The following is a 16,199-nucleotide window of genomic DNA, read 5'->3' as shown; positions in this document are numbered from 1 at the left end:
TTGAGACGGAGTCTCGCTCTGTCGCCCAGGCTGGAGTGCAGTGGCCGAATCTCAGCTCACTGCAAGCTCCACCTCCCGGGTTCACGCCATTCTCCTGCCTCAGCCTCCCGAGTAGCTGGGACTACAGGCGCCCGCCACCTCGCCCGGCTAAGTTTTTTTTTTTGTATTTTTTAGTAGAGACGGGGTTTCACCGTGTCAGCCAGGATGGTCTCGATCTCCTGACCTCGTGATCCGCCCGTCTCAGCCTCCCAAAGTGCTGGGATTACAGGCTTGAGCCACCGCGCCCGGCCTGCATACTCATTTTACAATTAAAATTTAGGCCAGGCTCTGTGGCTTACACCTGTAATACCAGCTCTTTGGGAGGCTGAGGTGGGTGGATCACAAGGTTAGGAGATCAAGACCATCCTGGCTAATGCAGTGTAACCCCGTCTCTACTAAAAATACATAAAAAAATTAGCTAGGTATGGTGGCATGTGCCTGTAGTCCCAGCTAGTCAGGAGGCTAAGGCTGGAGAATCACTTGAACCCGGGAGGCAGAGGTTGCAGTGAGCTGAGATCCCGCCACTGCACTTCAGCCTAGGTGACAGAGTGAGACTCTGTCTCAAAAAAAAAGAAAAGAAAAAATTAAGATAGGTCACTTTCTAGTTGTATAAAGACCCTTTTTTTGTTTTGTTTTTAGTGACATATTAGTAGATAACCACTAAGTGTGGTTCAAGATGCTTGCAGGGATTCTGTTGCATCTAGAGATAGGTGCCTGGTCAGGAAGTAGTTCTTAGAGCTGTTAGCTCTTAGCTTCTGATAATTAAAGTAACCTATGTGTAAATGCAGAATGAGAGAATACTAATGGATCATGGCTCATATACGCAACAGTTAAACTTTTTATTAGCTAAATTTTTCATCTGGCCTAAATTTTTGCGCTTTTCTTTTGTACATGAGGATTCTTTCATTTGAATGTAATAGAAACAAAAAGTAAACTAGATGAAAAACTAAGTTTTTAGATTTTATTTTATGAAATTAATCATGCCAGATAATTTAAATTATAAATTATTGAAAATAATTTTTTAAATGTAATTTTGTCTCATTTTACATAGGAGTAATCAGTAAGATATTAACAACTACTTTTATAGTATTTGTGTCAGAAGTGACCAGTTTTCTTTATTCTTAGTTGTAGAAATAAGAAGAAGCAACTGTACAAACCATGTAAGTAAACAGTCAAATAGTTAAGAAATTGATAGTTTGACATAAAAGTATGTCTCTTTTGATTTCTTTAAATTACAATGTGGACCCACTGGCGATAGCATGGACCTCTTTTTGTGGATTTTCTAAATCTCTTCTATTTTCCTAAGTATTAAATTTATCCAGAAAAGTATTTAGCTTAGTGTGTCCACCTTTTAAAGATTTCTGACATTTAAGTTAAATTTCAATAGTCTGGTTCAAAAGATCTGCTTTAAGGCTGGGCGTGGTGGCTCATGCCTGTAATCCCAGCAGTTTAGGAGGCCGAGGCGGGCAGATCATCGGAGGTCAGGAGTTTGAGACAACCCTGACCAACATGGTGAAATTCTGTCTCTACCAAAAATAGAAAATTAGCCGGGCGTGGTGGCACATATCTGTAATCTCAGCTACTCAGGAGGCTGAGGCAGGAGAATTACTTGAACCTGGGAGGCAGAGGTTGCAGTGAGCCAAGATCATGCCATTGCTCTCCAGCCTGGGCGACAGAGTGAAAAAAATATCTGCCTTAAATATTTAATCTTATTTTTAATGAAATAACAAAACTAGAATAGCTAAGTTAATTGCCAGCACTGTCTGTTGACTTTCTATCACAGCAAGTAAAAGCATACCTTCCTCACTACACCATGATCTTACTTTTCTCCCTCCTTTTCTTCCAGTATTAGCACACTTTTTCATTAAATCAGTAATATTTACATAATTATGACTCTGCAAATATTATTCACTGCTAAGTCATATGGTGTTTTCACTGTGTCTCTGCATTACATGTCCTTCATCCTGTCTCCGAAATATCCTGTCTCACATAACTGCTGTCTTGTGTGGAATCTCCTGAGTCCTAGATTCTGTGTTTCCTTCTGTCCTGTTATCCTCTCTAGTTGTACCTGAACACATTGTCCTGGGTGGAGATGTTTAGAGAGCTGGCCAGTCTTAAAATCCCTCCTCTTTGATAGAGAGGACACCTCTAGGCTGAATCTAAATTTTATGGTTCTGAAGACATTTTGCAGTTGCGCTGTCATTACAGTGTTGTTCTTGAATCTGTTGCCAGTGTGTGATACACTATTTACAACCAGGTTTTAGGTATCTGTGGAAGCTTTTTAGGATCTTCTCTCACTCTGAGGTTCTGAAATTTTATAATAACAGCATGTTGGGGATCTTTTCATTTTATTGAGACTACTAAACCTGAGACTATCTCTTCTTGAGAATTTTTTTTTTATTTTCTCTGTTACTTTTTTACAGATAGTCTTGTTATTCAGATGCTAGGCTGCTTAGTGCAGTACACCTGCATTGGTTTTTAATTTTTCCCCTTCTATTTTTTTCTGTTTATCTTTTTATTCTAGTTCTGGGATATTCTGTGACTTTATCCTCTACCATTTCTATTGAATTTTATATTTTTGAGAGTGTTTTAAGATTTTTTGTTAAGTTTTGCTCCTGGTTTTGACTGCTCCTATGAATTCCTTTTTTCTGTTGTTTTGATTTCTGTTGTTGGAGGCTTCCCTCCAATGTGTGGTGGTCCCTGGCCTGCTTTATTTGGAAGCAGGACTTCTGTTAACTAGTAGCACTCAGTGTGAGGTTTTGGAAGCCAAACTAGCTTTTCATTTGGGGGACCTCAGTGTATTGTCTGGGGATCTTTACTGGAAACATTTCAGTTTCTTCTGAGAAGGATCTCCCAATTTTCTGCCTGGAAAGTAAAAGCATGGCCACTTGCTTTCCAAAAGCAGAGTTAGTGAAGAAAGTTGGCGTTCCATTTTTGGTATATAGTTTTCTTTATATCTCATGTTTAAGCCATGGTATCTCTGAGCCAGAAATTCTCAGGTTTGATATATCCAGAGAACACACATCTAAGTTCCTTGTCAGATGGAAGTACAGGTGGACTTGGGGCTTTGGTTAGAGATTTTCGACTGACCTTGCTGGCTTTTGTTTTACATTTTACCCAACTTTCCAAAGTGCCATTTGCCTGTAAGTTCACAACCTGCCTTTAGTTCTGCAAGACAAACTGGCTCGCTTCGGTTCCAGTCACTTTCTGTAGGCACCAAAGTTGTGCTTCCGTGTTATTTACCACTCCTTTTTCTACTTTTTATGTCTCAGCATTTATTAAAAATTATCTCTGTCAACCTTCTCTCCTGGTCATGTGTGTAACCTTTATTTTATGACTAATGAGACTTCTGGAGGGAGAGGAAATAAATTCGTGGTCAGTCTGTTATATTTAATCCAAATTTAGGACCTATGTTTAAATCAAAGTCTAATTTGAGTGTAATTACTGATATTAACCCAGAGAATTTATAAAATTAATGTATCTATAATAAGCATATTACACTTTTCTCCTAAGGCCTTGTTTAATATTTTCAAACTTTATCCACTGCCATATACTTCCCATTACTTCACAATACAGATGGAGCTGTTTTCATGAACGCCCAAAGTGTTGGAAATATTTAAGTTAATTAAGATTTGTTCATTTTTAGCCTGGTCAACATAGCAAGACCTCATGTCTACAAAAAGGTTAAATAACAAATTAGCCAGGCCTGGTGGCATGTGCCTTTCGTTTTACTTACTCAGGAGGCTGAGGCAGAGGATCGCTTGAGCTCAGGAGTTTGAGGCTGCAGTTAACTATATTTGCACCACTGCACTCCAGCCTGGGCAACAAAGGGAGACCCTGTCTCAGAAAAAGGAAAAAAGTTGTTAATTCTTTAAAACCATTTCTAAAGTTTGTCCTGCCCAAAAGGAGAGTGAAAAATGTAAACTTTAGTCTTTGTTTTATTTTATTTATGTTTGCTGAGAAAAATGCTGTACTTTATTTATTTATTATTTCCATAGGTTTTGGGGGGAACGGATGGTATTTGGTTACATGATAAGTTATTTAGTAATGATTTGTGAGATTTTGGCATACCCATCACCTAAGCAGCATCCACTGAACCCAATTTATAGTCTTTTATCCCTCACTCTCCTCCCAACCTTTCCCCCGACTCCCCAGATTCCATTGTATCATTCTTATGGCTTTGCATCCTCATAGCTTAGCTCCCATGTATGAATGAGAACATACGATGTTTGGTTTTCCATACGTGAGATACTTCACTTAGAATAATAGTCTTTACTTCCATCCAGGTTGCTGGGAAATGCCATTAGTTTATTCCTTATGATGGCTGAGTGGTATTCCTTATATATATCTATATGTATATCACAATTTCCTTATCCACTCATTGACTGATGGGCATTTGAGCTGGTTCCATATTTTTGTAGTTGTAATTTGTTTGAGTTCCTCGTAGATTCTGGATCGTAGCCCTTTGTCCGATGTATAGACTGTGAAGATTCGCTCCCACTCTGTGGGGTGTCTGCTTACTCTGCTGATTGTTCCTTTCCCTGTGCAGAAGCTCTTTAGTTAAGTCTCACCTGTTTGTTTCTGTTGCGTTTGCTTTTGTGTTCTTGGTCATGAAGTCTTCGCCTAAGCCAGTGTCTAGGTGGGTTTTTCCGGTGTTATCTTCTAGAATTTTTATGGTTTCAGGTCATAGATTTATGTCCTTGATCCATCTTGAGTTGATTTTTGTGTAAGGTGAGAGTTGAGGATCCAGTTTCATTCTCCTGCATGTGGCTTGCCAATTATCCCAGCACCATTTGTTGAATAGGGTTTACTTTCTTCACTTTATGTTTTAGTTGGCTTTGTTGAAAATCATTTGGCTATAGGTATTTGAGTTTTATTTCTGGGTTCTCTATTCTGTTCCATTGGTATATGTGCCTAGTTTTATACCAGTGCCATGCTATTTTGGTGACTATGGCCTTATAGTATAGTTTGAAATTAGGTAATGTGATGCCTCCAGATTTGTTTTTGCTTAGTTTGGTTTGGCTATGTGGGTTCTTGTTTGGTCCCATATGAATTTTAGGATTGATTTTTCTAATTCTGTGAAGAAGGATGGTGGTATTTTGATGGGAATTGTGTTGAATTTGTAGATTGCTTTTGGCAGTATGGTCATTTTCACAATATTCGTTCTAACCATTCATGAGGATGGGATGTCTTTCCGTTTGTATGTGTCCATGATTTCATACAGCAATGTTTTGTAGTTCCCAACGGCATATCAAAAAGATAATCCAGCCAGGGGCGGTGACTCACTCCTGTAATCCCAGTACTTTGGGAGGCTGAGGCGGGCGGATCATGAGGTCAGGAGTTCGAGACGAGCCTGGCCAACATGGTGAAACCCCATCTCTACTAAAAATACAAAAGTTAGCCAGGCGTGGTGGCACGTGCCTGTAATCCTATCTTCTCAGGAGGCTGAGGCAGGAGAGTCACTTGAACCTGGGAGGCAGAGGTTGCAGTGAGCCAAGATCAACCCACTGCATACTCCAGCCTGGGCAACAGAGCGAGACTCCATCTCGAAAAAAAAAAAAAGATAATCCACCATGATCAAATGGTTTTCATACCAGGGATGCAGGGATGGATTAACATACACAAGTCAGTAATTGTGATACAACCACTTTGGTTTTGACTTACTAAATTACTAGGTGCAATTATTTTCTAGTTTTTGTTATTAAACCTTAAAACTACTAAGTAACCCCTTCCATTTCTTGTTAAAGATCGTAAAATTTCATACTCTGATTTATGCTGACTGATGTTAGATTATTTGTTTCTATTTTGTGACTACCTTAAATAATACCTATAAATAGTAAACTATTAGTAGTGTTTTGCTGTAATTAAATGTAGTGAGACTTATCTACCAAATGATAACCGAATTATCAAACACTGTCGAAGTTTTGGATTTACTCAAAATTCTATGCTCAGCAGCTGGAGGTAGGAAGAGTAAGGGCCCTCCCTACTCTTATGGAGAGGCATACTTTCTCATGAGGGGAATACTCTGCAAGAATTAGCATCTTGTAAACAGCAGTGAATTCGACTAATTAGTGTACAAAAAAATATTTTTTGGTGTGGCTGCTGACAAAGAGATCCAAGAGGGTAGATGGAGTCGAGCTTGCTGAAGCAAGGAAAGAGAAAAGCAGTATTCTAGGGAGAGAGCAGGGCTAGAGCAGGAAAATGGCTAGGTGCAGGTCAGATGATTTACAGAATGAAATTAATCAAGTTTTGAAATTGGAAAGTATTCTCTGAGAGTCTCATTTGAGTCATGTCATGGCAGTCTTATTTAAACATGAAGTGAAAGTTAGATTTTTTAAGTTGTCATCTGTTTTCAGGGTGTGAGAGAATATTTAAGTGATACTCTTTTTATTCTCCACATAAGAAAATAGGACTAGAGAAACCTATGGCTTCCTCACTTGTTGGTGGCCTAGCAGCCCCGGCACGCCATTCTCCTGCCTCAGCCTCCCAAGTAGCTGGGACTACAGGTGGCCACCACCACGCCTGGCTAATTTTTTGTATTTTTAGTAGAGACGGGGTTTTACCGTGTTAGCCAGGATGATTTCGATCTCCTGACCTCATGATCCACCCACTTCGGCCTCCCAAAGTGCTGGGTTTATAGGTGTGAGCCACCACGCCCAGCAAAGCCGACTTTTCTTATGATTTTTAAAGGTAATTTGTAAAATCCTTGTTAGGTTTGACGACAGGTACCATATTAAGGGCAGCATTTTATGACCCGTATCTTAAACATCGTCTCTGGAAGTTAAGAGCCTCCAATGGGTTTTCTGTAGAGTGCACATGATACCGCACTCAGGCAGTTCATGGAGTGTAAGAAATACCTTAGTGCTTTGTCATCTGACATTTTAACCAAGAAAAAAATACACTTTGATAAGTTTAGCTTATACTTGCTTTCCCCTTCAGGTATCTACTGTGCGTTTCAGTCAACAGTACAGCTCATGTTCGACAATATTCCTTGATGACAGCACAGCCAGCCAGCCTTATCTTACAATGACAATAATATCGTGAGTACAACTATACTGCCAAGGGATAGATCCCTTTATTCTAAAATTATTTCAGCCATTTGGTTGTCCTCTTCCACAATCAGTTTAAGAAATTGGAGTCAACTGTATGTTGATATCCAGATTCTAAATATTAAGTATCAATTTCTCTTTTAATCTTAGACACCATGGTGGAAGGAAAAATCAGTTAGCAGAGAAGCAATCCCAGAAAAAGTGTATCTTTTGATACCTTTATGCCTTTAAACAATGTTGAACACAGTGAGGCTAGGTTCCCTTTATTGAATGTTTTTTGTGAAAACCTAGTTTTTCACTGCATTATAGGACTAAATCAGTGTGTACTACTTTCTTTGGACATTAGCCTGGGAAGAAGGAACAGCTTTTCCTCTTCTGGCACCACAGTGTATCTGCATTTGAATTTCTCCCATTGTGCATGAGCACCTCGTGGGCCACAAAGATGCACTTTGAGATCACCCTGAGATGAAGTTTATTTTAAAAGGAACAACAACCAACACCAGCACCAGCTCCATAGGGGCTGTCCAGTGCACATTATTATCATCTCCTGGGTCATGAGTATTGATTTTTAGAACACAGTTTGGAAAGTGCTAATTTAGAATATTAATGTCTTTATCTTTAATTTTACTTTTCATTCTGTAAACATAACTAGCTTATAAACAATTTTGTTTCAAATGCACTAGCCTTTGTAGCTAATTCAATTGTCAGTAACTTTTATTTCAATTAAAAATGGCAAGTTTACACTCATAATAATGTCACTTTTCTCCCCCCCCCCTTTTTTTTTTTTTTTTTTTTGAGACAGAGTCTCGCTGTGTCTCCCAGACTGGAGTGCAGTGGCGCGATCTTGGCTCACTGCAAGCTCCACCTCCCGGGTTCACACCATTCTCCTGCCTCAGCCTCCCATGTAGCTGGGACTACAGGTGCCCGCCACCACGGCCGGCTAATTTTTTGTATTTTTAGTAGAGACAGGGTTTCACTGTGTTAGCCAGGATGGTCTCGATCTCCTGACTTCGTGATCCACCCGCCTCGGCCTCCCAAAGTGCTGGGATTACAGGTGTGAGCCACCACGCCCAGCCTCTCTCCCTCCCTTTTAACAATAGTTGTGATGAAATTGTGTTTCAGCAAAAACTGGACTCAAACTCTGTCTCAGGTCCTGAGCTTTGGGACCTATTGAGTAATCACTAAATGTCTGTAGTCAGCTGAGTCTCTTAAATCTTTGAGCACACATACACAAAAACTGCTTTACCTAGAGTCCCTGGCTTCTTTTGAGTTCAAAAGATTTTCATGTGTTAGCATACAATTCAAAGGTAGCTTTGAAGATTAATCTTTCTCAAACAAATTTCATACTTTTTTCTTCATTATTCTACTTTTTAGAAGTCTACTTTTGAAAGTAAAGTAAGTTTTAATTTGCCATTAGCAAGTTTGAGAAATAATCATTTGATATATTCACTATTGATGAAATAAAGGTTTATTGAGCAAATTAATAGGGCAAATTGGCTTCAAGAAAAGATTTTGAAAAATGTTTATCATGAGTCAGTAGTGCAGTGTTGTCAGTGGGATAGGTGGAACTCACTGAGATCACTTATGCAAGGTTTTCTTTTTTCAAAATATGTGTCTGCAAACACATGTATCTTCCCATCTCCACTTTCCCTCTATCTCTAGGCACTGAGAAGCCTTTTAGGAAAATAGGGATGGATGTGAGGCATCTTTATGTGAAGAAAAGCATCCCAGAAGATTCTGATTTTCACCCCAGCTCAATCATTCCAAACTTTGCTGCACATTGAAATCACCTGGGAAACTTTTACCAACAATCTTGATGCCCAAAGTCATACCCAACACTCATTAAATTAAAATGTCTCATGTTGAAGATGAGGCCATTATTAAAGCTTCTCAGGTGATTTTAATGTGCAGCAAAGTTTGAGAGCCACGGCTTAATTTGAGTTTAGGACGAAAAACTGCTCCTATGTGGTGGGACCTTGGGCAAGTCAGTTTTAAGGTTTGTTTCCCTGATCTGTAACATGAATGTTGAATTAAATATCGTGTAGAGTCTTGGTCCTTTCCAGCATGTAACTTTAAATTCTGTAATTTTAAAATTCTTTTACTTGAAGTATTATTGACATGTCCATCTTACATGCCAATGTTACAGGCTTTTTAAAAAGTGCTAATATTGTATAGACCTATTACTAAAATTGAGATTTGCCTTCCCTCAGTTATTTTGAGCCTCATTCTACAAAATTAGCTGGGCATGGTGGTGCATGCCTGTAATCCCAGCTACTCAGGTGGCTGAGGCAGGAGAATCGCTTGAACCCGGGAGGCAGAGGTTGTGGTCAGCTGAGATCACACCATTGCACTCCAGCCTGGGCAACATGAGCAAAATTCCATTCCCCCCACAGAAAAAATTACCTGGGTATAGAGGCGCAACCTGTAGTCCCAGCTCCTTGGGAGGCTGAGGCATGAGAATCGCTTGAACCTGGGAGGTGGAGGTTGTGGTGAGCCAAGATCGCACCACTGCACTCCAGTCTGAGCAACAGAGTGAGACTCTGGGTCAATAAATAAATAAATACATAAAATAAATCGCATGGGACGAAAGGCTTTGGTGGGCAGAAGAGCATTTAACAAGGAAATCTGTTATTATTTATATATTATAATCGTCAACAGAAACGCGTCTTCTAACAGCATATTGCCTCGCATTTTGGTTCTCATAGTTTTGCAAAAAACCAAGAAATGAAACAAAGTGCCCTTATGGTGCTGTTCTGAACTAGAAGATTTGAATTTTAGGGCCGCTAGGAGAGCTTCCTCTGCCCCCGTTTTAAAAAATGTCTTCAGGCCTAACAAATGATAACATCTATTGTTGTGAATTGTTTTTCCTTCCACAGAGTGACCTTGGAGATACATCATGATATCACGCAAAGGTGAGCTTTTTAGAAACCTGTCTTGTTATTCTAGCTAATTACTTTGCAAGATATCAAGCTCGGTGTTAGGACACAGCTCTAGACATCATAAGCTGTATTGTGCCTGCTAAAATATCGAAGCAAATTATTTGTGTTTTCTTTGTTCCTTAAGACTCTTAATTCTTAAATGATTCAGAATCTCAAAGAGTATGTGTTTATATTGATTATACTGATATTTACTGTGGTAGAAATATAAAATTGAGATTTTTTTTCAAAATCTATTTTTAGTTTAGATTTCACAGCCTTACCACTGTTGATATTATGAGCTAGATAATGCTTTGTTGTGAGGACTGTCCTGTGCATTGCAGAGAGTTTATCAGCATTAATGGCCTCTACCAACTAGATGTCAGTATTAACCCATGACCCAAATTGTAACAACAGAAAATATTCCTTGAGAACAATATTTTTAACAGAAATTTTTCATTGAAAAAATAACTTTTCTACAATCAAAAGTTGAGTAAGAAGTGTGTCATGTATTTGTATTATTTAAAGCCTCTCATGTTGACCTTCATTGGAGACAACTGGATTCTCTAGATCTTTCTTTGCAATTTGCTTTAAAGAAGCAATAAGAGGCTGGGTGCGGTGGCTCACACCTGTAATCCCAGCACTTTGGGAGGCCAAGATGGGCGGATCACAGGATCAGGAGATCGAGACCATCCCAGCTAACACGGTGAAACCCCGTCTCTACTAAAAATACAAAAACTTAGCTGGGCATGGTGGCACACACCTGTAGTCCCAGCTATTCTGGAGGCTAAGGCAGGAGAACTGCTTAAACTCAGGAGGTGGAGGTTGCAGTGAGCTGAGATCATGCCACTGCACGCCAGCCTGGGTGACACAGCAAGACTCTGTGTCAAAAAAAAAAAAAAAAAAAAAGCAATAAGCTGGCCAGGCGCAGTGGTTCACACCTGTAATCCCAGCATTTTGGGAGGCCGAGGTGGGCGGATCACTTGAGGTCAGGAGTTAGAGACCAGCCTGACCAACATGGTGAAACCTGCCTCTACTGAAAGTACAAAAACTGGCTGGACATGGTGGTGCATGCCTGTAGTTCCAGCTACTTGGGAGGCTGAGACCGGAGAATCGCGTGAACCTGGGATGTGGAGGTTGCAGTGAGGCGAGATCTCACCATAGCACCCCAGCCTGGGCGACAGAGGGAGACTCCCATCTCAAATATAGAAAAAAAGAAGCAATAAGATGACCTAACCTCATGCAAATATGTAGTTGGTAAAAGGTGTATTTTAAAGTTTTCAGACAGTTGTGAGTATTCTTTAATACTAAATCAAAACTTCACAAGTGCTAGTTTCTTAAATTAGTTACAGTGGCATTTTCCATATTAATAAATTTATTCCATCAGTACTCATTGATCTTTCTTCACAGTAAATGGATCTTTCGGCCCATACTTGCATTTATAATATGCATTAGTTACTTGGAATATATTGGTTTATGTTTTATTGTGTCAAAAATCACTTTTAGTTTAACCACCAATCTTACTTTAAAATGCCTTTAAGTATTGAAAAGCTGTCAAGTCTACAGTAGAAGGAACAAGTTTTTCAAAGTCCTCAGGAAAGCTTAAATTTCATCACTGGGAACAAATACTTATTTTCCTTGAAGTGACAACATCTCACTTCATTTATTTTTGAGAATGATAGTTGTACTTTTTTTTTAGACCGAGTCTCACTCTGTCACTTGGCTGGAGTGCGTTGGCATGATCTCAGTTCAAGCAATCTTATCACCTCAGACTCCTGTGTAGCTGGGACCACAGATGTGTGGCACCACGCCAGGCTAATTTTCTTGTATTTTTGGTAGAGACAGGGTTTCGTTATGTTGCCTAGGCTGGTCTTCTTGAGGTCTGAAGGAGCTCAAGCCATCTGCCTGCTTTGGCCTCCCAAAGTGCTGGGATTTTACAGGCGGGAGCCACTGCGCTGATCTGGTTGTAATTTTAAATAAAAACAATGTTCTGTGAAAAAAGTGATTTTTCAGTTCACAATTAAATCACGAATTCTAAGAAACAAAAAACAACATACTGCAGTCAGCAAAGCGCTTCTTGTTAACTTTCCACTTATTCAGAATATTAAAGAGACATGTCAAGGTTTAATAACATTAATTTTTACTGCTTCCTCAAAGACATTCTTAAGTAATTCAGGCTATGTTTTTTAACTGTAGGGGTCAGTAAAGAATAGAATGACTACTGATGTAATTGGTACCACTGCCTTGATTTATGCTGAAAAACTAGCAGTTTTACCCACTTTTGCTTTTATACAATCATGGCAAGTGTCAATGAAAAAGCAGGCAATGACTTTGTATTACTTTTACAAATTTTTTAAATTTTTAATCAGCTTTCTCAGGTTTAATTAATATGATTCAGAGCAGTGTTGGCCAGGCACAGTCGCTCGGGCCTGTAATCACACCAGTTTGGAAGGCCGAGGTGAGCAGATAACCTGAGGTCAGGAGTTCAATACCAGCCTGGACAACATGGTGAAACCACATCTCTACTAAAAATACAAAGTTTAGCCAGGCATGGTAGCGGGCACCTGTAATCCCTGCTACTCGGGAGGCTGAGGTAGGAGAATCACTTGAACCCGGGAAGCGAAGGTTGCCATGAGCCGAGATCGTGCCATTGCACTCCAGCCTGGGCAACAAGAGTGAAACTTGGTCTCAAAAAGAAAAAAAGAACAGTTTTGACCTCCTAGGCCTTCTGGAAAGGGTCTTGGGGATCCCGAGAGGTCCACAGAGCACATTTGGAGAACCACTGGTTTATCACACAGACAAAATGCATTAGTTTTTACAAAGTTTAAAGTTCATCAAAGACTAGCCTCTTAAAAAGGCAGATGAGTTTCTAATTCAAACAACAGAAAATACATAAATACATCATGAGCGTATACTACAGAGAACTAAAGAGAAAGGAAGCTAGGAAATCTGAATCACATTTACATTTGTTAAAGTTCATCACTACTGCTTTGTAAAACATTCTTGTGTTTCAGTGTGTGGTTAGAAGAGTGAAAATATGTTTGGTTTATTGCCATTGCCTGTTAGGGAGAGTCAATACTTACAGGCACTTCTGACTGGTTATCATATAAAAGACTTCACAGTACAGGACATGAAGTGCTGAGGAAGAAGTAGTCAGGAAATCCTCTGCAAGTCAGGATCCAGAAGAATTCGTAAAAACTGCTTTGGTAAACACCAAAGCACACAGGAGGCATTATTTTATAAACAAATGTTATACTAAGATATTAACAGTTTTTGAAGTAATGCACATTCTTATTTTATAGAGATGCAGATGGATCTTTGAGCATATTTGATGAACAGTTATACTCATTTATGTTAAGTGGCACTTTTATTGCGGTTGTATTTTCATCATACACTTGTATCTGTTTCATGCTGAAATCAAAGGCATCTGTTTTAAAATCTTCCCTATTTCATGTTGCATTTAGCCATCTTAAGTGTTGTAAAAAGAATGTGCTGGAATAAGAACTGATCTGCAGTTCTATTTAGTTAGTGAGCTAGTATGAGTAAATATATTATCCAAATAACAGAAAATGTATCTTTTTTTTTTTTTTTTTTTAAACCGAGTCTCTCTCTGTAGCCCAGGCTGGAGTAATATAATGCAACCTCGGCTCACTGCAGGCTCTGCTTCCCAGATCCCTGTTCAAGCAATTCTCCTGCCTCAACCTCCCAAGTAGCTGGGATTACAGGAATGTGCCACCATGCCCAGCTAATTTTTTTTTCTTTTCTTTTTTTTAGTAAAGACAGGGTTTCACCATGTTGGCCAGGATGGTCTTGAACTCCTGATCTCGTGATCCACCCACCTTGGCCTCCCAAAGTGCTAGAATTACAGGTGTGAGCCACTGTGCCTGGCCCACAAAATGTATCTTTCTAAAAGGTAATTGTGAGCTGTCTATAGGACCCTGCAAGTCACTCCCCAATTCTCAAAGCCATTCTTCCTTCTGTTCCACACAGGTTTCCACCATGCACATTACCCAAACAAGAAGTGGAGGTGGGAGTTTAAGTAACTATTCCTCCTCCATTCCATCGACTCCCAGCACCAGCCAGGAGGACCTTCAGATCAATGTACCTCCCACTGTCAACACACCCACACCCGTTCGCAAGCAGTCCAAGCACTGGTCCAAGCTGTTTGCATCTGAGAAAGGGAGTCACCCAGACAAAGAGAAGAAAGCCCCAGAGAGCCATGCTGACACCATCGGGAGTGGCAGAGCCATCCCCATTAAACAGGGCATGCTCTTAAAGCTAAGTGGGAAATGGCTGAAGAAATAGAAAAAGAAATATGTCACCCTCTGTGACAATGGCATGCTCACCTATTATTCAAGCTTAGGTGATTACATGAAGAATATTCACAAAAAAGAGATTGACCTTCAGACATCTACCTCGAAGTCCCAGGAAAGAGGCCACCCCTAGCCACATTGGCCTGTGCGCCCATTTCCAGCTCTAAAAGCAATGGCCTATCCAAAGACATGAACAGTCTACGCATCTCAGCCAATTCAGACACCGGGCTGGGTGACTCTGTATGCTCCAGCCCCAGTATCTCCAGCACCACCAACCCCAAGCTCAACCCACCCCCCTCTCTTCATGCCAACAAAAACGAACACCGAAGGAAGAAAAGCACCAACAACTTGAAAGACAATGGCCTGTCCATCACTGCTGAAGAACAAGAAGAAAACTTTATCATTGTGTCCCTCACTGGCCAAACGTGGCACTTTGAAGCCATGACGTATGAGGAGCGGGATGCCTGGGTCCAAGCCATCGAGAGCCAGATCCCGGCCAGCCTGCAGTCATGCGAGAGCAGCAAAAGCAAGTTCCGGCTGATGAGCCAGAGGGAGGCCATGGCCCTGCAGTCCATCCGAAACATGTGTGGGAACTCCCACTGTGTGGACTGTGAGACCCAGAATCCTAACTGGGCCAGTTTGAACTTGGGAGTCCTCATGTGTATTGAATGCTCAGGGATTCACGTAATCTTGGCACCCACCTTTCCCGAGTCCGATCTCTGGACCTAGATGACTGGCCAGTTGAGCTCATGAAGGTTATGTCATATATTGGCAATGACCTAGCCAACAGCGTCTGGCAAGAGAGCAGCCAGGGGCAGAGAAAACCATCAGTAGATTGCACAAGGGAAAAAAAGGAATGGTGGATCCGTGCCAAATATGAACAGAAGCTCTTCCTGGCCCCACTACCCTACACGGAGCTGTCCCTGGGCCAGCACCTGCTGCAGGCCACCCCAATGAGGACCTGCGGACAGCCATCCTGCTGCTGGCACATGGCTCCCGGGAGGAAGTGAATGAGACCTGTGGGGTGGGAGACAGCTGCACGGCGCTCCATCTGGCCTGCCGCAAGGGGAATGTGGTCCTGGCACAGCTCCTGATCTGGTTTGGGGTGGATGTCATTACCTGAGATTCCCACGGGAACACAGCGCTGGCCTACGCCCAGCAGGCCTCCAGCCAGGAGTGCATCAAGGTCCTGCTGCAGTACGGCTGCCCCGACGAGCGCGTGTAGTATCTGTTTAATTTTATTTGACTGCCGTCTCCTTGGTGCAAAAACAAAATGGGGAAAATAAATAAGAATAACTCAGAAATTCAAAAGGAAATCACAAATTCAGCTAATAATTGCATTTTCAGTACATTTTGTAAACTAAGTAAATACACAAAAAGTTGATTTTTCTGACTATAAGAGGTATTTTATGTCCTTTTGCTTAGTGTGTGTGTTAGTTTCAGGCCCTCCTGGGCCACATTGCCCGAGTCACACAGGCTTCTGTATTATGTATTTAGATAAGATGTGTGAAAATATATTTGAAAAAAAGTTCATAAATATGCGTTGATTTTTGTACACATGGCACCTCTTTTTTTTTTTTTTTTTGATCGTATTTCGCTCTGTTGCCCAGGCTGGAGTGCAGTGGCACGATCTCGGCTCATTGAAAGCTCCACCTCCCAGATTCACGCCATTCTCCTGCCTCAGCCTCTCAAGTAGCTGGGACTACAGGTGCCTGCCACCACGCCTGGCTAATTTTTTGCATTTTTAGTAGAGATGGGGTTTCACAATGTTAGCCAGGATGGTCTCGAATTCCTGACCTCATGATCTGCCTGCCTCAGCCTCCCAAAGTGCTAGGATTACAGGCGTGAGCCACCATGCCCGGCCCATGGCACCTCTCTTAATT

The 16,199-nt window shown here is 40.9% G+C and overlaps 2 protein-coding genes across 2 annotated transcripts in view; both read left to right on the top strand.

Moving 5' to 3' along the window:
• LOC112631319 (arf-GAP with GTPase, ANK repeat and PH domain-containing protein 5-like) overlaps window positions 1-15,873 on the top strand; it is a 42,493-nt gene extending 26,620 nt beyond the window's left edge. Inside the window, 8 exon segments of the mRNA XM_025396258.1 lie at window positions 1,165-1,199; window positions 6,979-7,079; window positions 9,965-10,000; window positions 13,306-13,378; window positions 13,994-14,417; window positions 14,420-14,998; window positions 15,001-15,264; window positions 15,267-15,873. Of these exon segments, the coding sequence (XP_025252043.1) occupies window positions 1,165-1,199; window positions 6,979-7,079; window positions 9,965-10,000; window positions 13,306-13,378; window positions 13,994-14,417; window positions 14,420-14,998; window positions 15,001-15,264; window positions 15,267-15,541 (1,787 nt within the window). The 3' untranslated portion in view covers window positions 15,542-15,873.
• Window positions 1-16,199, top strand: part of LOC112631324 (anthrax toxin receptor-like) — a 724,187-nt gene that overhangs the window by 111,637 nt on the left and 596,351 nt on the right.

The sequence above is a fragment of the Theropithecus gelada genome, chromosome 9, assembly GCF_003255815.1.
Source record: "Theropithecus gelada isolate Dixy chromosome 9, Tgel_1.0, whole genome shotgun sequence".
Taxonomy (NCBI): Eukaryota; Metazoa; Chordata; class Mammalia; order Primates; family Cercopithecidae; genus Theropithecus; species Theropithecus gelada.
This window is presented reverse-complemented; position numbering and strand designations above follow the sequence as displayed.